At 45.0% G+C, this 25,633-nt stretch overlaps 1 protein-coding gene across 1 annotated transcript in view; it reads right to left on the bottom strand.

Annotated features, from left to right (window-relative positions):
* Positions 1–10,293, bottom strand: part of copb2 (COPI coat complex subunit beta 2) — a 28,856-nt gene extending 18,563 nt beyond the window's left edge. Inside the window, exons 1-8 of the mRNA XM_078410821.1 lie at positions 10,159–10,293; positions 5,551–5,688; positions 3,490–3,576; positions 2,875–3,001; positions 2,593–2,741; positions 1,966–2,112; positions 1,281–1,380; positions 721–863 (exon numbers count right to left, since the gene is read on the bottom strand). Of these exons, the coding sequence (XP_078266947.1) occupies positions 721–863; positions 1,281–1,380; positions 1,966–2,112; positions 2,593–2,741; positions 2,875–3,001; positions 3,490–3,576; positions 5,551–5,688; positions 10,159–10,161 (894 nt within the window). The 5' untranslated portion in view covers positions 10,162–10,293. The remainder of the gene's footprint in view (positions 1–720; positions 864–1,280; positions 1,381–1,965; positions 2,113–2,592; positions 2,742–2,874; positions 3,002–3,489; positions 3,577–5,550; positions 5,689–10,158) is intronic.
* Positions 10,294–25,633: the final 15,340 nt, after the last annotated feature.

The raw sequence follows: 25,633 nt of genomic DNA, 5'->3' as shown, positions 1-25,633 counted from the left end.
TAAATAGTGCATTGTCTAATTAACCACGCACAATGTAGAATAATCTGACAAAGGCAGTGGAAATTTTCATATTGAGGCAGCATAACTTGATATTCCAAAGCTGGCGAAGAAACTTAAAAGATATATTTTTTGTCAAAACATAAACGTTACCATAATTCTGTTGTGTACTGATATCTGACTGAAAATACTTTGCGTATACATCGGGAAGCCAGAAGTAAAAGACGCTACATTCCCAACAACATTCCACATTTTGATGAACACGATTCATATTCATAATTATTCATATAATTATTAAATTACACACAACTGAAATGTCTGCTGAAACAAATATGCCCTCAAATAGAAAGTTGACGATCCATCACCTTTGATACCATAATTGAGAACCCAACAGGTACCAAACAGATTGTGGGTATAAATCTGAGGAAAACATATACTTTCTCCTTAAGACTAGTGTTCCTTTATATTATCCGTTTAAAAAAAGTTTGGATATGGACCTCTCTGCATATTTTACAGTTAATAATAAAAGTACAATAGTTTATCTCATGGTGATAATTTATTTATCAAGCAGACTTGACAATCTCACACTATTGGATCCACTAAAATAGCAGAAACATTACCAAATTATTCAGATTACTATTATATGAGTGGTGTGTGTAAAAGAGCCACACTTCTCCTTTGCAGTCTGGTGTTTGTCAAACAGGTATATTTTAGTTTGCATACCTTAATGATGATGCTTCCTTCATCGTAACCAAGAGCCACATTATTGGATCCTCTCAGACTTGCCACACACCAGACTCGTTCCATCCCATAATTCAGTGTACTCTCCAGTCGATAAGTACTTGAATGCCAGATACGGACAGTACCTTTACAAATTAAATAGAACTGTTCAATTACTCTTTCAGGCTGGAGATCTTTGGTTTTTCCAGTCAGTTCTTCCAAGACTTAGATTTTGAAAATTAAACATGATTCTAAAACTATTACTTCTCTCTTTTTAATTGGAATTCATTCAGTCTTTTTAAACTTGATTTCCCCTCCATGCGGAGGAAGATGGGGAAACATTGGGATTTCTGTATCAATAGGGAGAATTAAAATTGTGTTGAAATGGATTATGTTCCATTCAAAGACATGGGACAATCTCCTTCCTGCCCCTTTGGGAGGAGTTCTAACCACACAAGGACAATTTGTTTTATAAATTTGATTTAGAGCCAAAGTGATACAAAATAAAACAGGGATAGCGTGTTTCAGTAAGTATTCATTACCATTACAAGCATTATACCTACCATCCTCTGATCCAGTTATGATAATTGGAAGCTCTGGGTGGAAGCTGACACAAGACACATTCTGTGCATGGCCTTCCAGTGTCTGAACACAGGTCTTATTCTGTGGATAACAGGCATACTTCAGTTAAAACATGCAATGGCTATTGATTTTTTCAGGACTAAAAAAACAGGTGAGCTAAACCAGTGCACCAGGCAATGCACCCATCAATGCATGCACTAAAGACGACCAGGCTCACTGCACAGGGGCGGAATGGGTAGTTTTCTTGCAACATTTAGAATACCATTTGATTTGTTTTGCTTTACTTAGCTTTGAAAGAATATGTGCTGTACTTTCAGTGCTTTAATGAGTTAATGGCTCAATTCGGTAGAGATTTTGCTGTCTCGCTCATAAAAGCAGTTCACTTTTCAAATGTAATTATCAGAATTAATAATAATAATAATGTATTTTATTTATATAGCGCTTTTCATATACTCAAAGACGCTTTACAGAGATTTAGAGAACATAGGGAAATGAATAAATAGATAAATAAGTAAATAAATAAACGAACAGAGGAGACAGAAGGTGAGGTGACCTTCAGTGGTTTAACTGTAGTTATTAAACTGTAGTTATTAGATGTGGTATTTTACCACAATAAAACAAACCCCATGATTATGATCAAACACTCACCAAACTAATTATATTTACCTGATAGTCCCAGATTTTAACTAGGCGGTCGTCAGCACCAGAAATCAAGTACGGCTTATCTCCACCGCTGTAATAGTCAATGCAGTTCACTCCTTTCTCGTGGCCATCCAAGGTGAAATTAGGCGAGGATGAGCCAAGCTGCCACACCTGGATTGATATGAGCACACAACACATTTAATGTGGAAAACTACTGTAATCTAGAATACAATTATTTCTGAAAAAAATATGCAACACTTTGCTAATGTATGATTATCCCCATGTAGAAATAAAGAACTGCAAGTGCAGGTTAATATTCAGAAGGACACAAGTGCTGGAGTAACTCCGCAGGTCAGGCAGCATCTCTGGAGACATTTCGGGACGAGAATCTTATTCAGACTGATAGCGGGGGTGGGGGAGAAGAAAGCTGGAAAAGCTCAACACAGGTGAGATGGGGTGTTTTGACAGACAGATTGGTGGCCAGAGGTCAGAGATGAGTTCCCCATTTTTTAGGTTAAAAGATAAATATATCTATGTTTTAAAATTTTTAGTGTATCCTTTTATTCTTCAAGATGTTAACTATAATATGATTGGTTTCTCATCTCTTCACTCCATATAGCTTTGCGCTACTATTTAACCTTGCTCGCGTACCTTAATCGTTCTGTCTAAAGATGCACTTGCAAACTGGTTGTTATCCTTTGGGTTGATGACAATCTGCATGACGTAATGGGTGTGCCCTTCAAAAACTTGGCTGCATGTCCATTTCTTCTCCCAGTCCCACAGCTTGATGAGCATGTCATCTAAGGAGGAATATATTATTCAATCTTTGAAACCATTTCCAGAGGTCGAGCTACATTTTCACAAGCACTGCAAGAAGAATCTTCAGGGAATGTTTCTATTCTCCAGTGTTAGTTTGATATAATGGGCACTCACCACTGCTGGTCAAGATATAAGACTGAGTTGGGTGGACAGCAATGCAACGGATGTAATCCGAATGAGCTTCAAACACGTGAACCCGCTCCAACGTGTTGTAATTGAAAACTCGGATTTGCATGTCATCCTAAGTTACAAGACAACAAATATGATGCAAATTTAATTACAAGCTTCTTAAAGTTCGGGCTTATTTATGCTTAAACACTGCTGAAAATTTATGATTTACAAGTTTATGGACAGGTTGGATGAAGCATGAAAATAAATGCATGAAACCAAATGCAATAAACTAGATGCGTTATTTTTAAGTTAGTCTAACATCTTTGCTTTCGCAAGGACACCACAGTGATAAGGTTTTCACACTGCATTACACAAATGATCACAAAAACTGTAGTGAGCAATAAGATATCAATTTTTACAACAAAATAATTGCCAAGTTAATCTGCAAAATGTTAATAAAATGTCTTTGGTATGAACTTTGAGGCACATGTACATTTCTCATCACTACCTGATTGTGTTCATTTAGCTCAAGAAAGACCATAACGTGAGGATCTATTCATAGCTTTTTTTTAAAATAAGCGTTACATAGCTGGACATGATATTCAACCAAATACTTACAGCTCCGGTAATAACCCAGTTCTTCCGGGCCACAAATTTGGAAGCCCTTACGGGCAGATCACACACCTCGAATGTCTTCACCAGAGTCTGGAAAAGCACACACAAATAGTACAAAAATGTAAATATGACCCACTTTCATTGAATATGTATTCTTTTACTTGCACTAGACAAATTCTACACCACACTGCCAGAGTACATCTGGAGATAATTAAATATGCTGATTCATGTATGGAATTATTTATCGAAGAATATTTAAGAGAAAAACTGATTTTTTTTTTTCTTCTTGTGAATTAAAATATTTTGTCGCATTCAGCAACCCATGACAACGTGGATTTCATATCAGAGAAGAGTAACAAGTCAGATTTAAAGAGCATCCACTATAGTGTAAGTCTTCTTATAAATAGTGTTGTCCCATCATGTATTGTTGTTAAAGCTGAGATACTTAATTTAGCTTAAAGATACAGTGTGGAAACAGGCCTTCAGCCCATCATGGCCACGCCGACCATCGATTACCAGTTTACAATAGTTCTATCTTACACTCTAAAGACAATTTACAGAAGCCAATTAACCTACAAACCTGCACATATTTGGAATGTGGGAGGAAACCGGAGCACCCGGAGAAAACTCGCGTAGTCACGAGAACGTGCAAACTCCGTAAAGACAGCGTCTGTAATCAGGATCGACCCCAAACTCGAAGCGGCAGCAACTCTACCGCTGCACCATTATATGGGCAGTGTTGTGGTTCTGTTTCTTGATGGACATATGATTAAATCTGAATTTGCTCTTTGAGTAACGATTTATAATCTATTTAATTTAACCATCACAAAGAACACAACAAACTGCACCAGACACAAGGAACTGCGGATGTTGGAGTGTTGGATTAACTCAGCAGATCGGACAGCATCTCTGGAGAATGTGGATAGGTTGGCATTTTGGGTTGGTGCTATTATTCAGTACTATTACAACACTGAAACTGAAATAAACAATAAGTTGCACATAAAATATCTCCCAGAGACGTAGTGATTCAGGACAGCATTTTTCAGCGAATTGAGATTTTTTGGTGAAGAAGAAAGTCAAGGAAAGTGATACTAACATCAAGAAGCTATTCGAACTCTGTAGCATGATCACATGAGATGACTGAACTGTTAATCTGACTAGAGTACTCACAGGCATAGCACCAAAAAAGAAAATGGAGAATAATTTTTAGTCAATACTTTAAACACCTTACAAGCTGTGAGAAAGATCGGAATAATAATAAACAGAAAATTATATTTGAATATCAGGGACTTTTAAAATGTTAAGTTTTTGAAATGCCTATGAGAGGGGATGATAACCTATATAGATAAAATCTTTCTTCAGCTCTGAATGAGTGATATAGTAATTATTGTTCCACACTTTTTTAAAACACTCGGCGCCAAAAAAATATTTTTAGAGCATTTAGAGTGAGTATGATTCGTAAAAATTAAGCAATTTACTGACTTTTAGAAGGCTGTGAAGCAGGGAAGCCTAGTATGGGGGCACAACAAATTACTAAGAGCAACTTAAGATGAGGTTTATTATTGTCATGGATATCGAGGTACAGTGAAAAACTTTATTTTGTAACGTAAACAATCAGATACATGAATACAATCAAGCCAAACTCGTGTACAATAGATAGAGCGAAGTGAAAGAAAGTGTGCAGAATATAGTTCTCGGCATAGTAGTTACAGAGGCAAAGACCAGTGTCCATAATGAGGCAGAGGCGAATCGGACTGTGCCCTAGCTAATGGAAGGATCATTCAGAAGCCTGATGAGATAAAAATGTGATTTCTGCATTAAATTATATATGTAGAAATCTTGATGTCACTTTCAAACTTGGAACCATGAAAATTGATCATTTTTACCATTATTGCACTTGAAAATTCAAAAAGTCAAATGTTCTTGCAACCACCTAGGACCATGTAAACAAAACAATTTCAGGAGAAATATTCCCAGTGAGCTGGGGTTGCACAAGAGAAATTATTAAATATTTAACACCATAACAATTAAGGCATTCAGCTGGAAGAGGGAAAAAGTCCATACCTGTGACTCGTGGTTCCATACACAGACGCTGCCATTGTAAAGACTGGCCAACATCCATGGCTCGGTTGGATGCAAGTCCACACTTTTCACTCGGTCAGACCGAGCGGTCAGCTTACGCTTGATGTCTAGTCTTAAAGGCTATAAAAACAGAGAATTAAATAAGTTCATGAAGAACACAGACATAACTCACATTTAAAAAAAAAAGAAAATATTAATTAATCATAGGACAGAATAATTGATCCAATAATCAGGTGCACTCCAATGAAAATAATTACAGCCTCAGTCAAGAAAATTTCATTTTCCAAAATGTTGAACTCATCACAATAATAACAAAACTCATTACCTGACAAAGGTTTTTTGTGCCTATTTATAAAGGGAAAAGTGCAACCATTTTTTTAGTAAAGGTCCTTCCCAAAATGATGTCAATTTGGAGGTGAGATAATTACCTTTTACTCAACTAATGACGTTTTTACTTTTGCAACTGTACATTATTTTCATCCATGAACCTTAACCTGTTCACAGCCAAAAAAAAAGTTTCACTATTGGCCATGACTCAGGTATTTTGCAGGGTTGGGGGGGGGGGGGGGGGGGGGTGGCACTGAACGGGTTAATTTATAACCTCCAGTCTTACAGTGGTTATGATGGGTGGTGGTGCAGCTGGTAGAGCTGCTGCCTTGCCGAGGTATGTTCCTGACCTCGGGTGCTGTCTGTGTGGAGTTTGTACGTTCTTCCTGTGACTGTGTGGATATCCTCTGGGTGCTGATTGGAAAAACTGGGCTTGTATTCACTGGAGTTTAGAAGGATGAGAGGGGATCTTATAGAGATGTATAAAATTATAAAAGGACTGGACAAGCTAGATGCAGGAAAAATGTAGGGGGAGTCCAGAACCAGGGGCCACAGTCTAAGAATAAAGGGGAGGCCATTTAAAACTGAGGTAAAAAAAACGTTTTCACCCAGAGGCAGTGGAGGCCAATTCACTGGATGGATTTAAAAGAGTTAGATAGAGCTCTAGGGGCTAGTGGAATCAAGGGATATGGGGAGAAGGCAGGCACAGGTTACTGATTGTGGATGATCCGCCATGATCACAATGAATGGCGGTGCTGGCTTGAAGGGCCAAATGGCCTCCTCCTGCACCTATTTTCTATGCTCCGGTTTCCTCCATCATGCTGAAGACGTGTAGGTTCAGAAGTTAATTGGCCTCCGTAAAATTGCCCCGAGTGTGTGTGGAGTGAATGAGAAAGTGGGATAACATAGAAATGGCGCAAACTGGTGATCGACAGTCAGCGTGGACTAGATGGACCGCAGTTGACAATAAAGACATACTCTCAGCTGCTTCCACTGAGGTGTGGTTGCACTCTGAGCTTTAATCTAATCTGTTGGTTACAAGATCGCTTAGCTGTCCATTGCAAATTGTGCTGTGGTGTTTGATGTATGCATGTCTTCCATTGTAGCTCCACCAGCTAAGGCCTTATTATTTTTATTTTTACACCTGGTGCAACTCCCTGCAAGCCCTTCAACGTAACGAACCTGGGTGGATCCCCTGGCTGACAGTCACAGTTGTAAAAGCAAACAAAGCTAAAGTCCATGCAAGTGCCCATGGCTAAACCTTGAACTTAAAGAAAGTGAGAGGAATCAAAACAGAATTTGTTGAGAGTGAGGCCAAGTTCCGCCAGGCAGGGAAGAGTGTTAGCAGAGGGAAACTGATTCTAAGTTCTCTATCTGTACTCAGCCTTGTCATTGTTCGTGATCTGGCATCAGTGGTGACATCTGAAAACCAGTAGATGGAGTTTGAGCTGAATTTGGCTGCGCATATTTACAGAGGCTGATTAACCTACAAAACCACACGTATTTGGGATTTAGTTAATGCCGATCGATTCCAGAAACAGCAAGTAATAAAATACAAAGTTACACAAAAAACTTTAACTGCTTCGAATGCCAACTCGTAACTCGCAGCTGAATATTCACAGGACATAGTAAATACACCAAGGAAGGCCCTTCGGCCCAACTTGTACATGCTGACCAAGGTGCGCCATGAATTGCCTCTTTAAATGTCATGTTCGATACATGGCGGATACATGGCAGATGCAGTTTAATGTAGATAAGTGTGAGGTTATTCACTTTGGAAGTAAGAATAGAAAGGCAGATTATTATCTGAATGGTGTCAAGTTAGGAGGAGGGGGAGTTCAACGAGATCTGGGTGTCCTAGTGCATCAGTCAATGAAAGGAAGCATGCAGGTTCAGCAGGCAGTGAAGAAAGCCAATGGAATGTTGGCCTTCGTAACAAGAGGAGTTGAGTATAGGAGCAAAGAGGTCCTTCTACAGTTGTACCGGGCCCTGGTGAGACCGCACCTGGAGTACTGTGTGCAGTTTTGGTCTCCAAATTTGAGGAAGGATATTCTTGCTATGGAGGGCGTGCAGCGTAGGTTCACTAGGTTAATTCCCGGAATGGCGGGACTGTCGTATGTTGAAAGGCTGGAGCGATTGGGCTTGTATACACTGGAATTTAGAAGGATGAGGGGGGATCTTATTGAAACATATAAGATAATTAGGGGATTGGACACATTAGAGGCAGATAACATGTTCCCCATGTTGGGGGAGTCCAGAACAAGGGGCCACAGTTTGAGAATAAGGGGTAGGCCATTTAGAACGGAGATGAGGAAGAACTTTTTCAGTCAGAGGGTGGTGAAGGTGTGGAATTCTCTGCCTCAGAAGGCAGTGGAGGCCAGTTCGTTGGGTGCTTTCAAGAGAGAGCTGGATAGAGCTCTTAAGGGTAGCGGAGTGAGGGGGTATGGGGAGAAGGCAGGAACGGGGTACTGATTGAGAGTGATCAGCCATGATCGCATTGAATGGCGGTGCTGGCTCGAAGGGCTGAATGGCCTACTCCTGCACCTATTGTCTATTGTCTATTGTCTATTGTTCACAGTTGCTCTGTAAGGCCTTGAAAGGGACAGACAAGCAGCCCGTCATGATGGGGGATCTCTGATGGGCTTCTAACTGTTTGCTATTCCACAGAAGTTCCTTCAATGCACAATAAGAGATCCCAAGGATAATATTACGATAGATCACAATAAGGATAAGTAAGAAGTGTAGCAAAAAAAACCTGCAGATGCTGGTTTAAATCGAAGGTAGACACAAAATGCTGGAGTATCTCAGCAGGTCAGGCAGCATCTCAGGAGAGAAGAAATAGGTGACGTTTCAGGCCGAGACCCTTCTTCAGACTGATGCCAGGGGAGGACAAAGATAGGTAGTAGGAGACAGGCTGTGGTGGCGAGTCTGAGTCAAAACGTGGTCGTAGAGTTGGAGGGCAGGAGGAATCACAGAAGGGGAGCAGTGAGAGAGCATGTTGTTAAACTCTCGTCGAAGAGAGGAGGAGAACTTCTTCAAAGAAAGTAGACCTCCCACCCGATCAGCTGTCGCATACAACAAAATATCCTCCAACTTTTCTGCCACCTCCAACGGGATCCCACTATTGGCCACATCTTCCCATCTCCACCACTTTCTGTTTTCCGCAGAGACCGTTCCCTCCGAAACTCCCTGGTCCACCTGTCCCTTCCCACCCAAACCACCCCCTCCCCAGGCACTTACCCCTGCAACCGCAGGAGATGCAACACCTGTCCCTTTACCTCCCCCCTCGACTCTATCCAAGGACCCAGTCTGTCCAGGTGAGACAGAGGTTCACCTGCACCTCCTCCAACCTCATCTATTGTATCCGCTGTTCCAGATGTCAACTTCTCTACATCGGCGAGACCAAACGCAGGCTCGGTGATCGTTTCACTGAGCACCTTCGCTCACTCTGTCTCAACCAACCTGATCTCCCGGTGGCTGAGCACTTCAACTCCCCCTCCCATTCCCAAACTGACCTTTCTGTCCCGGGCCTCCTCCATTGTCAGAGTGAGGCCCAGCACAAATTGGAGGAACAACACCTCATATTTCGCTTGGGTAGTTTACACCCCAGCGGTATGAACATTGACTTCTCTAACTTCAGGTAGCCCTTGCTTTCCGTCTCCATCCCCTCCCCTTCCCAGTTCTCCCACTGTCTTCCTGCCTCCTACAACATCCTACCCCTGCCCCGCCCCCTCCCCTGACATCAGTCTGATGAAGGGTCTCGGCCTGAAACGTCACCCATTCCTTCTCTCCCCAGAGATGCTGCCTGACCCGCTGAGTTACTCCGGCATTTTGTGTTTACCTCAGCCAGGATAAGAACCTCATGCTTCTATCTGCGACATACATACGACTAAAACACTTGACTAATATCACAACACTACGACAAGCAACAACAGGGCAGCCGGGGCCGGGGGTGGTTGACACGACTCTCCAGCGGCAGAAACCTCCACATTCACACTTGCTTGTCCGGGGCCCAGAGAGGCCGAGGGACCGGCTGCTGCTGCTGCTGCTGCTGCCCCTCATCAGCCGCAACCTCGGCCCTGTCCCGGGCCCGGCTCCACACGGACCATCCATGTCCTGCGCTCCGAGGCCGGGGCACCGGTCTGTTACCCCACTTTAGCCCCAATCCCGGGCCCGGGCAGCAGGCGCTGTTGCCGCTGCCCCCCGACCATCGGCTGCCGCCTCTCTCTCCCCCCCCCCCCGCGGCTCCGGCCACATACGCACCATGTCGACCCGCTCCTCTCCTCCTGCTGTTGCTCCTCGTCGCCGTCGCCACCGCCGCGGGGCCGCTCCAACTCCAGGTCCCACTGACGTGGAGCTTCCTCCTCAGCCACAGACCGCGAGACTTCCGCCCCTCGCCCCGCTGCAGCGCCCCTGCAGGCCCGGCGGGCAAAGCGCAGGAGGAGCAGTCCTCTGGGAACAGCGCTCCCTGCAGGTCCGGCGGGCAAAGCGTAGGGGGAGCAGTCCTCCAGCGCAGGGACCCCCTGCAGGCCCAATGGGCATGGTGCAGGGGGAACAGTACTCCGGAAACAGCGCCTCCAGCAGGCTCGGAGTGCATAGTGCAGGGGGAACAGACCTCCGGGAACAGCGCCTCCTGCAGGGCCAACGGGCATGGTGCAGGGGGAACAGTCCTCCGGGAACATCGCCTCCAGCAGGCTCAGAGTGCTTGGTGCAGGGATTGCAGCCCTCCAGTGTAGCGCCCTCTGCAGGCTTGGAGTACGCAGTGCAGTGGGGCAGACCTCCCGGTACTTTGCCACCTGCAGCCTCGGTGTGCGCAGTGCAGGGGGAAAAGGCCATTCAGTGCAGCGCCCACTGCAGGCCCAGCGTGCATGGTGCAGAGGGAGCAGTCCTCCCGGAACAGCGTCGCCTGCAGCCTCGGCGCGCATATTGCAGTGGGGCAGACTTCGGGAATGGCGCTCTCTGCAGGCTCCCAGTGCGTAGTGCAGGGCGGGCAGTCCTCCAGGAACATCGCCCTCTGCAGGCTCTGACGACACAGTACAGGGAGAGCCGACTACCGGGAGCAGCGCCCTCTACAGGCGTTGAGTGCACAGTGCAGGGCGACCAGACCTCCAGCTACAGCGCCGCCTACAGGCTGGGCCCCACAGTACCGTCTCTCCAGACCCCATCCACTGCGCCATCTGCAGACGGGCAACCTTCGCTACAGACACTGGATCGTCTGAACAAATTGATGGAGCAGAACTGCAGATATAGAACAACACAGGAACAGGCCCTTCAGCCCACAATATCCCTGCTGATCGGCCATCTTCTATGGAGCAGTCTGCTGGAGCAGCAGCATCTCAGCGGTGGAAGGGAAGAGACTTGACAAGCTGGTCAGGAAGGCCAGCTCTGTCCTGGGTTGCCCCCTCGACTCAGTGCAGGTGGTGGGAGAGAGGAGGATGATGGCAAAGCTAACATCGCTGCTGAACAACGACTCCCACCCCATGCAGGACACTGTCACTGAACTGAGTAGCTCCTTCAGTGACAGACTCCTTCACCCCAAGTGCCCACTCACACAACCTGTCCAAGTCACCCTGCAGCATTATTGCATCTTCCACACAATTCACACTACCCCCCAGCTTAGTATCATCTGCAAATTTGCTAATGGTACTTTTAATCCCTTCATCTAAGTCATTAATGTATATCGTAAATAGCTGGGGTCCCAGCACCGAACCTTGCGGTACCCCACTGGTCACTGCCTGCCATTCCGAAAGGGACCCATTTATCCCCACTCTTTGCTTTCTGTCTGTCAACCAATTTTCTATCCATGTCAGTACCCTACCCCCAATACCATGTGCTCTAATTTTGCCCACTAATCTCCTATGTGGGACCTTGTCGAAGGCTTTCTGAAAGTCGAGGTACACCACATCCACTGACTCTCCCCTGTCAATTTTCCTAGTTACATCCTCAAAAAATTCCAGTAGATTTGTCAAGCATGATTTCCCCTTCGTAAATCCATGCTGACTCGGAATTATCCTGTTACTGCTATCCAAATGCTCAGCAATTTCGTCTTTTATAATTGACTCCAGCATCTTCCCCACCACTGATGTCAGACTAACTGGTCTATAATTACCCGTTTTCTCTCTCCCTCCTTTCTTAAAAAGTGGGATAACATTTGCTATCCTCCAATCCACAGGAACTGATCCTGAATCTATAGAACATTGAAAAATGATCTCCAATGCTTCCACTATTTCTAGATCCACCTCCTTAAGTACCCTGGGATGCAGACCATCAGGCCCTGGGGATTTATCAGCCTTCAGTCCCATCAGTCTACCCAAAACCATTTCCTGCCTAATGTGGATTTCCTTCAGTTCCTCCATCACCCTAGGTTCTCCGGCCCCTAGAACATTTGGGAGATTGTGTGTATCTTCCTCAGTAAAGACAGATCCAAAGTAACGGTTTAACTCGTCTGCCATTTCTTTGTTCCCCATAATAAATTCCCCTGCTTCTGTCTTCAAGGGACCCTTATTTGCCTTGACTATTTTTTTCCTCTTCACGTACCTAAAAAAGCTTTTGCTATCCTCCTTTATATTATTGGCTAGTTTACCCTCGTACCTCATCTTTTCTCACCGTATTGCCTTTTTAGTTAACTTTTGTTGCTCTTTAAAAGAGTCCCAATCCTCTGTCTTCCCACTTCTCTTTGCTATGTTATACTTCCTCTCCTTAATTTTTATGCTGTCCTTGACTTCCCTTGTCAGCCACAGGTGTCTCTTACTCCCCTTAGAGTCTTTCCGCCTCTTTGGGATAAATTGATCCTGCAACCTCTGCATTATTCCCAGGGATACCTGCCATTGCTGCTCTACCGTCTTACCTGCTAGGGCCTCCTTCCAGTCAATTTTGGCCGGCTCCTGCCTCATGCCTCTGTAATCCCCTTTGCTATACTGTAATACTGACACTTCCGATTTTCCCTTCTGCCTTTCCATTTGCAGAGTAAAACTTATCATGTTGTGATCACTGCCTCCTAATGGCTCTTTTACCTCTAGTCCCCTTATCCGGTCAGGGAAATTTACAGAGTGTGCCTTTAAGCCCTTCTGTTGCTGGTAACCATTTAAGTGTTGGCACTGCAGCACACCGAGTGTGGACTCACTCGAACTGCACAGGTACTTTCCTCTGGGAGTAACAGTGAGCGACAAAGTGGCAAAGCTGGTAGAGCCGCTGCCTCATGGCGCCAGAGACCCAGAATTGATGCTGACCTCAGGAGCTGTCTGTGTGGAGTTTGCACGTTCTCCCTGTGACTGCATCCTCCGAGTGCTCCGGTTTTCTCCCACGTCCCAAGGACGCACGGATGTTCAGATTAATTGGTCGCTGTTAGTTGCCCCGAGCGTGTAGAAGGTGGATGACAAAGCGGGATAATATAGAACCAGTGTGAACGGGTGACTGATGGTCGGCATGGACTCAGTGGGCCGAAGGGCCTGTTTCCATGCTGTATCTTTCAATCAATTTCAATCAAACTCATTGCTCTAAATGGCTTTTTTGGCCGTCGTCATGATTTTATTGATCGCACTGTGGGGAATAAAATGGGTACTAGTGCTGAATGCAGCAACAAATTTACTTGCTAAAAGCAGAATGAAATTGATTTTTTAGGTGACTGTGCCTAGACTAAGTGCTGTATCCAGACGGTTTCTCTGTGCCTGGAGATCATGCTATTAATTGGTGTCAGCAACTGACACTGTGCCTTGCTGCATGAGGGGATCACACTATGGAAGTTTAGTTTAGTTTAGTTTGGAGATGCAACATGGAAACAGGCCCTTCTGCCCACTAAGTCCATGCTGACCATTGATAACCTGCTCACACTGGTCCTATATTGTCCCACTTTCCCACTCCCTGCACACTAGGGACAATTTCCAGTGGTGGCCATGTCACCTACAAACCCACATGTCTGGGATGTGGGAGGAAACCGGAGCACCCATGCCTACTCAGGGAGAATGTTCTAGCCCCACACAGACAGCACCTGAGATCAGTATCGAACCTGGATCTCTGGCGCTGTGAGGCAACAGCTCCATTAGCTGCACCACAATGCTGCCCAAAAATGTACTGCTGGATTCGAACCCACCCCCTGCGAAGAGACTGGAGCCTAAATCCAGCGCCTGAGACCGCTTGGCCACACGACCGATGCTTGCTACATGGAGGGATTGAACTGTGTGGAAGTTTGGGGCTATCACAGGAAGGGTGTGAAGGCTTTGCAGAAGAGCTTTATCAGAATGTTGCCTGGATTGGAGGGTATCAGCTATAAGGAGAGGTTGGATTGCCAGACATGTAGGGAAGACCTGATAGATGCATAGAAAATTATGAGGCATAGATAAGGTAGACATTCAGAACCTTTTTTTCCAGGATGGAAAAGATTAGAGGGCACAGCTTTAAGGGAAGCGGGGCAAAGTTTAAAGGAGATGTGCGGGCCAAGTTATTTTACACAAAGTGATGGGTGCCTGGAACGTGCTGCACGGCACAGCACAGTGGCACAGCGGTAGAGTTGCTGCCTTACAGCGCCAGAGACCTGGGTTCGATCCTGACTACTGTTGCCATCTGTATATTTTGTACGTTCTCCTTGTGACCTGCGTGGGATTTCTCCGGGAGCTCCAGTTTCCTCCCACACTCCAAAGACGTACAGGTTTGTTGGTTAATTGGCTTGGTATAATAGTAAATTGTCCCTAGTGTGTGTAGGATGGTGTAAGTGTACGGGGATCGCTGGTCGGCGCGGACTCGGTGGGCCGAAATACCTGTTTCCGCGTTGTATCTCTAACCTAAACTAAACTAAAGCCAGGGTCAGTGGTGGTCAAGTTAGAGGGTCATGGATCACATGCAGGAAGAGGAGTTTAGTGTAACCTGGCATCAAGTTTGGTGTGGGCATTGTGGGCCGAAAGGCCCGTTCCTGCGTACTGTTCTATGTTCTATGTCATGAGTAGGCAGTGCGGGAATTGATATAATGAAGGGAAGTTCTGTCTAGAAGGCATAATACATGTCGCGCTGGATTCATTTCTCTGCTCCAGAGTGTGCCTGGGTGTTCAGGGAGTCCAAGGTCTGGAGGTAGTGGTGTCCGGGTGACATCTTATCAGGAAGGGAGTGATTTTCCAGTGAAACAGGGAAACATAGAAAATAGGTGCAGGAGTTGGCCATTCGGCACTTCGAGCCAGCACCGCCATTCAATATGATCATGGCTGATCATCCAAAATCAATACCCCGTTCCTGCTTTCTGCCCATATCCCATGATTCATTTAGCCCTAAGAGGTAAATCTAACTCTCTCTTGAATACATCCAGTGAATTGGCTTCCACTGCCTTCCGTGCCAGAAAATTCCACAGATTCACAACTCTCTGGGCGAAAAGGTTTTTCCTCACTTCAGTCCGAAATGGCCCACCCCTTATTCTTCCAGCACATTTGGCAGCTGCTGTAGATGAAAGCCGCAGCTCTGTCTGTTGGTGACACCATGTCTGGAGCGTGTATATAGAGCGACGTTGTAGGCACATTGAGGGAGAATAGTTCAATGATGCTTTAGGTGTCACCTATGCAACTGTGTAGTGAAATTCTTGTTGCATATATTACACATGCGGGCACCACCATTTTCGCCCCCATTATTCATAAAAAAAGCACTGCTTGGTGAAGCATTCTGTTTGGAGGGAGTGCTGTGGCCGTAAGTTTCATCTGCCTGGAAGGACAGACCATGATCCTGATTAGACTTTAGAATTGAGGGACACAGCGTGGAAACAGGCCCTTGGCCCACCGAGACCGCACCGACCAGTGATCACACTGACACCATCCTACTGTAGGGACATAGGGATTGGCTGGGAGAGTTCGAACCCTCGGATTGGCTAGCGATGTCACCAGGTGTGCCAGCGCGGGAGGGACAAGCAGTCTAGTATTGAACTCCGTCTAGGTAAGACGTTTTGTTGGTTGTCTACAGTTTTGAGTGTTGCGATTGTCACGGAGTTTTTGCCCATGCAATAAACTTTGTCTGCAACATCCATCCGCTACCAGACTCGCCACACTACACACATTAGGGACAATTTACAATTTACAGAAGCCTATTAACCTACAGTCCTGCACGACTTTGGAGTGTGGGAGGAAACCGGAGCACCCTGAGAAAACCCACGCAGGTTTTAATTTAGTTAGTTTTCTCTTAATATTCACTTTTCCTATTTATTATCAAATCTAATATTTCACACTCTTCCTCTTCAACGTCTACATTTTTCCCTTCTGCCCAGTGAGTCCATGCCGACCACCAGTTCACACCAGTTCTATGTTATCCCACTTCCTCAGTCACTCCCTCCCCATTTGGGGCAATTTGCAGACGTTGTAAATCCGCACTTTGGGATGTGTGAGGAAACCAACACACCCGGAGGAAATCCATGGAGAACGACCCTTGCACAGGGAGAATGTGCAAACTCCGGACACACAGCACCCGAGGTCAGGATAGTACCTGCCTCAACTACCTCTTCTGGCAGCTCGTTTCATACACCACTCTTTGTTTGAAAATGTTACCCCTCAGGTTCCTATCAAATCTTTTCCCCCCTCACCTTAAACCTATGCCCTCTGGTTCTCAATTCCCCCACTCTGGGCAAGAGACTCTGGCGATCTACTCCTCTCATGATTTTGTACACCTCTAGAAGATCAAATCCACTTCCAAGCCCCCCCTTCTCTCCTTAGCTTTGGTAGCTGATAAGCTCAGGGCTATGAACTCGCTTGTCTTTCTCTCATCCATCACAATGAGAGAGAGAGAGTGAGACACACACAAACCTGCGTTCCATGGGCCTGACCGATATGCTGAGTCCATTCTGGCCCCTCTCACTGACCTTTGTGCAGTGGAAGCTTTGTCCCAATTCGTTATGCTGGTGTTTCTCATTCTGCTATCCCTTACTGTAAACACATTTCTCCAAACTACAATTTGACTTAGTGCTGTGAAGAAACATTTAAATTTGTGAAATCCATTTGATGCATGCGCTCCAAGATTCTTGTCATGTTGTTCCAAAATAGATTAAAGTACTATGAGAGAGAAGAATTAGATTGTTCGTTCCCAACTGTATTCCTTTTGCTTCTGTGGGATTTCTTTTCTATTTTCGCTGCTCGTGACGTTTGACAATTCTTGCTTTCATTGCTGAGGCACCAACTTTTTGTTTTGAAACCCTGTGCCTCAGATGAGTCGAAAGAACCTAAATCTTATTGTTTGAGTATGTTGCTGAATTAAATTGAATTAATTTCCAAGGATGACTTGAAATATAATGGAGTAAAAGATATATTTTGACTGCAAGTGTGGATTGCTATGTACATTCACACTGACTAATCCCAAGTAAAATGCAAGCGGGGAATATGATTTGCTTCTAACATGTTTTACTTCTTTCCAATGTTCAGTACTCCCTGAGTATTACATTGCCCTTCACACAAAGGGTTGTGGGTGTATGAAACAAGCTGCCAGAGGAGGGTAGTTGAGGCTGGGACTATCCCAACATTTAAGAAACAGTCAGACAGGTACATGGATAGGACAGGTTTGGAGGGATATGGACCAAATGCAGGCAGGTGGGACCAGTATAGCTGGGACATGTTGGCTGGTGTGGGCAAGGTGGGCCGAAGGGCCTGTTTCCACGCTGTATCACTCTATGACTCTATGACATTGAAGTGGCAATCTGGATTGTGTTATCAAGCTTCCAACTTGGGACTTAAACTCACAACCTTCCAATTCAGAGCAGAAAATGCAGATGGGTGGCACAGTGGCGCAGCTGTCCCACAGTGCCAGAGATCCAGGTTCGATCCTGACCTCGGGTTGCTGTCTGTGTGGAGTTTACACGTTCTCCCTGTGACCTCGTGGGTTTCCTCTATGTTCTTCGACTTCCTCCCACATCCCAAAGACATGGGGGTTTGTAGACTAATTGGCGTCTGGAAATTAAATTATCCCTAGAGAGTGGATGATAAATTTGGGATAACATAGAATTAGACTCCGAAGAAAGGTTCTCGCCCCGAAACGTCTTTCTTTTCTCCAGAGGTGCTGCCTGACCCACTGATTTACTCCAGCCTTTTGTGTCTGTCTTAAGAACATTAGTTTCTGATAAAACAGCCTGCAACGTCTCGTTCATATCTGAATCGTATACGATTATTTCTGTGGACTCACAAGGTACAGAAAACAACGTGTATTTGTTTAGGAAGGAGGCAGATGCTGGTTTAAAGCCGAAGATAGGTACAAAAAGCTGGAGTAACTCAGCGGGCCAGGCAGCATCTCTGGAGAGAAGGAATGGGTGATGTTTTGGGTCGAGACCCATCTTCAGACGGGTTAGGGATCAGGTAAACGAGAAATATAGGTGATGATGTAGATAAAGAGCTATGAATGAAAGATATGCAAAAAAGTAACGATGATAAAGGAAACAGGCCATTGTTAGCTGTTAGGTGAAAACGAGAAGCTGGTGCGACTTGGGTGGGGGAGGGATAGAGAGAGAGGGAATGCCGGGGCTACCTGAAGTTAGTGAAATCAATATTCATACCTCTGGTTGAAAATTGCTCTTTCGCTGTTTTACGATGTACCTGCACTACTGCAGCTAACCAGGAGAGGGCCTCTCCGCCAACACTCTGAATTATGCAACTTCAAACCACAAAAGCACTGCAGGTAGACATGAGAAGCAGAAAGGTACTGCAACTCATGAAACAGAATTGAAAGTTTACTCTGCTTTGCATTTTATTCTTACGTGGTTTTATTTTCACAGATTTATCATATCATTTGATTGCTTTAAAACATGCACAACTGGGCAATACTTGTTACTAAAGGTTATTAATTTATTGTGTAGAGTCTGAAGAAAGATCTCGACCTGAAACGTTACCTATTCCTTTTCTCCAGAGATGCTGACTAACCCGCTGAGTTACTCCAGCTTTTGGTGTCTCTCTTTCTTCATTTCAGGGGGATTAACAGTCACCAGGGGTCTACATATAATAATACATCATTATTTAAATAAGTATATCTATATGAACACATAAGGGTGTATGAGTATTTTTGTATTAATATCTGACTTATTATACGGGTGGGTGACTATATTTGTATTTATATTTTGTATGTAAATGGTCGGGTATATGTATATATATGATTGGCCTAATGTATGTATATATATCAGATGTAGTTAATATAGACATTATTGTGTAAATAGGTATATTCATGAGTGTAGGGGTGAGTGAGTATATATGTAGTTATATATGTATTTTAAGTATTAGTTATTATAGTTAATACTTGATAAATATTGATGAGGGAATGGGGGTAGGATTAAATAAGTTCACACTTCTTCCTACTCCTTTTCGCACATGTAAAGACGTTAAGTAATGGATGAAATTCTTTGTATTTCTTCTGTTTTTTTGTTTATTTCGTTTTTTAATTCATGTCTTTTAACATGTACGAAATAAAATGATAGAATGAATTTATAGTGTTTATTGAGTATTATTTAATTCATGTCAAATAAAACTTAATTGGCTCTAAACAACTTGATATATTATTATATATTATCTATGTGTGTTGTGTTTACAGGCCGGGTTTTATTACAAAATGTGGTGGCCACCGCCCAGTCCATCACGGTTACTGACCTCACCACCATTGCAGGGATCTATAGAAGGTGCTGCCACAGGAAAAGGCCATGCTCCCATTTCACTCCTACCATCGGGAAGCAGGTACAGGAGTCTGAAAACTAAAACTGTGACCACTAGGTTCATGAATAGCTAATTCCCAACCGCCATAAGGGTGGCACAGTGGCGCAATGGTAGAGTTGCTGCCTTACAGTGAATGCAGCGCCGGAGACCCGGGTTTGATCCTGACTACAGGTGCTGTCTGTACGGATTTCGTACGTTCTCCCCGTGACCTGCGTGGGTTTTCTCCGAGATCTTCGGTTTCCTCCCACACTCCAAAGACGTACAGGTATGTAGGTTAATTGGCTTGGTATATATGTAAATTGCACCTAGTGTGTGTAGGATAGGGTTAAGTTGCGGGGATCGCTGGTCGGCATGGACCTGGTGGGCCGAAAGGGCCTGTTTCCGCACTGATCTATAAACTATACTAAACTAAATCAGTTTTGGTTCCAGATCGAAGTCCAGAAGTTCCAGAGATCTGATCGCCACTTTCAAATGATCGCATACTCTGATAATGAACAGTTGGTGATGTTGAGCAATGCAGGGAGAGCAGCTATACTTTCCACAGAACCTTTGCTGGAAAATCTGTCTATTACTCCAGTGTTAAATTAGACCTGGCCTGGGTACAATTACACCACTTAATTCAATGGCGAGGGATAGTCGTGAAGGAAGGAAGTAAGTTTCAGGTTTCGGCCCACCAAGTCCGCACCGACCAGCGATCCCCGCACATTTACACTATCCTACACACACGAGGAACGATTTACACATACACCAACCTAATTAACCTACAAACCTGTACGTCTTTAGAGCGTGGGAGGAAACCAAAGGTCTTGGAGAAAACCCACACGGTCACGGGGAGAATTTACAAACTCTGTACAGACAGCACCTGTAGTCGGGATCGAACCCGGGTCTCCGGCGCTGTAAGGCAGCAACTCTACCGCTGCACCACTGTGTCGTGACAGGTCATCTGTCTTTCTTTAATTGAGCCCATTTAAGTATATATCATTAGTTTTAAGTACTTTTGTGTTATTAAATATTTATAATGTTTTATAATAATTTAAATCGTTTAATTTTTAATAGTTTGAATGATTTTAAAGCCATTTATAAACATTCTCGCTGCGACATCAGTGTTATTACTGGTTCGCACAAAGGATGCTGTTTTACTGGCTATCAAAGCACCCCTGAAGATTTTCATTCAGAATATCCTGCACCGTTTAGAAACTTGTTGATCAGGTAAAACTAACTTCTTCGAGGGAGTTTTCGCCAATGAATCTGCGGAAGGCAAGAACAAGTTTGGCAGGCTGGTGAGAAATTAACACATGACCCAAGTCAGTCCAGGAAAATATTGTGTAGGAAGGAACTGCAGATGCTGGTTGACACTGAAGATAGGCACAAAATGCTGGAGTAACTCAGTGGGACAGGCAGCATCTCTGGAGAGAAGGAATGTGTGATGTTTTGGGTCGAGACTAGGGGTGCCAACTGTCTCACTCCCAAATGAGGAACAAGGTGACGTCACCGCCCCGCGCCCCACGTGACCTCACCCAGCCAGCGGCCTCGTGCTCTGGCTCCACCAATGGCAGCCGCCCGGGCCAGGAGGTGGGTTGCTATGCAACCTCCGTTAGGTGGCACCCGGGCCTCCGGGCCTACACTGTCCGGACTGACACTGTCCGGACTGACACTGTCCGGACCTACACTGTCCGGGCCTACAGTGTCCGGGCCTACAGTGTCCGGGCCTACACTGTCCGGGCCTACACTGTCCGGGCTTACACTGTCCGGGCCTACACTGTCCGGGCCTACACTGTCCGGGCCTACACTGTCCGGGCCTACACTGTCCGGGCCTACACTGTCCGGGCCTACACGCACCGGGCCTACGCTGTCCGGACCTACGCTGTCCGGGCCTACGCTGTCCGGGACTACACTGTCCGGGCCTACACTGTCCGGGCCTACACTGTCCAGGCCTACACTGTCCGGACCTACAGTGCCCCTCGGGCCTAATACGGGACAAGGGGTGTCCTGTACGGGACAAACCAATTTAGCCCAATGCAGGGATATCCCAGCTGATATGGTACAGTTGGCAACCCTAGTCGAGACCCTTCTTCAGACTTTGGACTCTGACGGCCTTCTGGTGGTCCCCTCGCTCTCCGATAACCCACCTCACTCTCAGCAGTTGCTCGGGGGTCTATCCTCACTCTTGTGGTCCAGTCAACGTCTGCGGTGGGTGAGCCGGGCCTACTAGAGGGCTTGACACCATTCATGGGGAACACTCCCAGCACCCTGCTCAATAGGAACACCCCTCAAAGCTTTCTCTGAGACACCCAAAACCCGTGAAAGACATCATGCAAAGAGTCTTTTTTCTCAGAGCAGGAAATTAAGAACCAGCAGACATGGGCTTAAGATGGGGGGAGGGAAGGATCTAATAGGAACCTGTGCGACAACGTTTTTTACACAAAACAATATTGAACGAGCTGCTGGAGGAGGTAGTTGAGGCAGGTACTATCACAATGTTTAAAATACATTTGGACAGGTTTAGAGCAATATGAACCAAACACAGACAGATGGGACTAGTGTGGATGGGGCATGTTGGTCAGCATGGGCAAGTTGGGCCAAAGGCCATGGTTTCACACTATATCTCTATGACGTCTTCCTGTTATTAATGTTTATGAATGATATTATTTGTACACAAGAAGAACCTCCTACCTTCTTAAATCAAGCTTTGCTGTAAGAGGGAGGGTAAAGATGATTATGGTGGCGCAGCTGGTAGAGTTGCTGGCTCACAGCACCAGAGACCCAGGTTCGATCCTGACCTCGGGTGCTGACTGTGTGGAGTTTGCACATTCTCCCTGTGACACCTTGGGTTTCCTCTGGGTGCTCTGCTTTCTGCCAACATCCCAAAGACGCGCAGGTTTGTACGTTAATTGGCTCCTAGGGAAAAAACGATGCCCCTTATGTGTAAGGAGTGGATGGGAAAGTGGGACAACACACAACAAGTGGGTGGGCTCAATGGAACGAGGGGTCTGTTTCTGTGCTGCATCTCAAAACTAAAACTAAATTAAACTGAACTAAAACTAAACCAAGACCAAACTCTGTTTAACTCCACAATGCTCTTACACTTTCCTGCTGTTATGGCAAAGATTCCTGAAACTTCAGCAAGTCCAGTAAATAGTTTTTAAAAAAAAATAGAGTCAAGCTTCCAGCAATTCAGATTTAATGGCAGTCGATGATCAAATGTTTGGGCCATGTTTACTTTTTACAAATACTTCACCACTGTAAAACTGGTGGGGATTGAGAACTTTCCTTTGTGGAGAAGGATTTTGGATAATCCATCTTTATACAGGTTACGGGTAGATATATTGCCCCTTAGCGATGACAAATGAAGGCTCGTATACTGCATTGATCAGAGAGGCAACACAGGATAACACCGGGCGAAATGAGCATCAGGTTGTCTATGACTAGAATGAGATATACAGTGATTATTTTTCTTATCTCTCCACACCTGGAAGTTAACGTTAGCACCCTTGCATTACAAGCATCCAATCCATAAGAGTTGGTGCTGAAAGCAATCAATTGCCTTTATAATACGTTGCAGTGGCTTTCAGTGGTAACATTTTAGGGAGGTGAGATTCCGTGACCATCCCAAGAGCGCAACACAGTGGCGCAGCGATAGAGTTGCTGCCTTACGGCGCTGGAGACCGGGTTTAATCCCAGGTGCTGTCTGTCTGGAGTTTGCACGTTCTCCCTGTCACTGCCTGGGTTTTCTCCGGGTGTTCCGGTTTCCTCCCACACTCCGAAGACGTACAGGTTTGTCGGCTAATTGGCTTTGGTAAAACTGTAACTTGTCCTTATTGTGTTGGATAGTGCTATGTATGTGGTGATCGATGGTCAGCGTGGACTCAGTGGGCTAAAGAGCCAGTTTCCGCACTGTACATCTAAAATTTAAAGCGCGTTTATTGCACGTTCCAGACAGCCAAGCAGAACAGCAAGCGGAATCATCAGAACTAGGATCTGCAGGCTAGCAACTTGGATCTCCTGATTCCTTCACATTCCTTCGGTCTCCCTGCAGTCGTGTTGGAGGAAAGAGGATAGTCCTGAAAATTTGTTGTAGTGCATATTTATTGCCTGCCCATTCTTTTAATGCCAACAGCACTGCATATTTGTGTCGTCTGCATAAGTTGTGCATCGCACCATTAATTGCTGGTCATGTCTCATCGGAGTCTTCATTTCAGGAGCGACTAGTTCTAGAGTCAGAGTCATACAGCGTGGAAACAGGCTCCTCAGCAGAACTTGCCCACACCAGCCAACATATCCCATCTACACTAATTCCACCCGCCCGCTTTTAGCCCATATCCCTCTAAACCTGTTCTATCCATGGACCTGTCTAAATGTTCCTTAAATGTTGCGATAGTACCTGCCTCAACTAGAAGGTCATAAGTAATAGGAGCAAAATTAGGCCATTTGGCCCATCAAGTCTACTCCGCCATTCAATCATGGCTGAGCTATCTGTCCCTCCTAACCCTATCCTCCTGCCTTCTCCTCATAACCCCTGACACCCGTCAACCCCTGACACCTATCTCCTCCGGCAATTCATTCCATGCACCCAACACCCCTTTGAGAGAAAAAGGTATCCATCAGGTTCCTATTAAATCTTTCCTCCCCTCACCTTAAACATACGTCCTCTGGTTCTTGATTCCCCTACTCTGGGCAAATGTGTGTGTTACCCAATCTATTCCTCCCATGATTTTGTACACTTCTATAAGATCACCCCTCATCCTTCTGCGCTCCAAGGAATAGAGTCCCAGCATGCTCAACGTCTCCCTATAGCTCTGGCCCTCGAGTCCTGGCAACATGTCTAGCATAGGTTAAAACTAGACTTCCATACCTAAAAGCAAGCTATACCTCGTTAAGGCGTGGAGACGTGCAAGAATGGTACTACATTCAAAGATGTCAAGACCCCCCAAGACATTATTCATTTCAATGGTCCGCTGTTACTTTTCTAAACTCTATAGATACAAATCTAACTTGTCCTACATTTCATCAACCTGTTAACCTGCCAATTACCAGGTATCAGTCTCTGAACCTTCTCTGAACTGCTTCCCATCCGTGTCTATCTGAGATCTCCACTTTGTCTATCTGAGGTAATATGTTTCTTGGTTTTATTTTTCTTGTCAAAGTGAAGAACTTTCCATTTTCCGATATACTACTCCATTTTCCAGATCTTTGTCCATTCATATAATTGATTTACATTCCATTGTAACTGCCTTGATTTTGTAAATGATTACTTTGGAGAGGGCAGATTCTCCCGCTTCCCTAACCCCAGGCCCATCTCTAAATCCACCCACAGTATCCTGAGGGGGATGAAGCAAAAAGAAGAAACTAAATCAACACATGGGCATCACGGTAGCACAATGGTAGTGTTGCTGCCTTACAGCACCAGAGACCTGGGTTCGATCCTGACTACAGGTGCTTGTCTGTACTGAGTTTGTACTTCCCCCTGTGGCCTGCGTGGGTTTTCTCCAGGTGCTCCGGTTTCCTCCCACACTCCAAAGACGTACAGGTTTGTGGGTTAATTGGCTTGGTATAATTGTAAATTATCCCTAGTCTTTGTAGGATAGTGTTAGCGTGCGGGGATTGCTGGTCGGCTAGGACTTGGTAGGCCGAAAGGCCTGTTTTCACGCTGCATCTCTGAAAGTTAAATTAAAACATTAGCAATTAATGTTCTCTCTGGAGAAAAAAAATATCAACTCTGCTAAAGGAAAGAAAAAAAACATTTCAGGTACCCGCTGTTGATGGTTTGGTAATGTAAATGATATTAGCTTGATAAAAGCAGTTAAAAAAATTAAATGCTCCCACGATTTACTGTGTTATGGTTCCTCTGCAGCAAGGCCATAATGGTGCAATGAGTAAAGTACCTGCTTCCTCTGCTATACTTCAACAGTGGGATTCTACACGAAAGCTGTTTCTGGGCATGAAAAATCGACACGACGCCTCTTAGAATGTGAAATTTGGGACCAATTTCCTCCACAGTCAGGAACCTTTTGCTGTTCTTAGCACTCTTTTAACTGTCGAGCGAGATATGTCTCACTGTGAGGGATAGAAGACAAAAAAAAAGATTTAAAAGCAAG

This window comes from Rhinoraja longicauda, chromosome 13, assembly GCF_053455715.1.
Source record: "Rhinoraja longicauda isolate Sanriku21f chromosome 13, sRhiLon1.1, whole genome shotgun sequence".
Lineage (NCBI taxonomy): Eukaryota > Metazoa > Chordata > Chondrichthyes > Rajiformes > Arhynchobatidae > Rhinoraja > Rhinoraja longicauda.
Note: the sequence above shows the minus strand (reverse complement) of the source record. Positions and strands in the feature narration are given on the sequence as shown.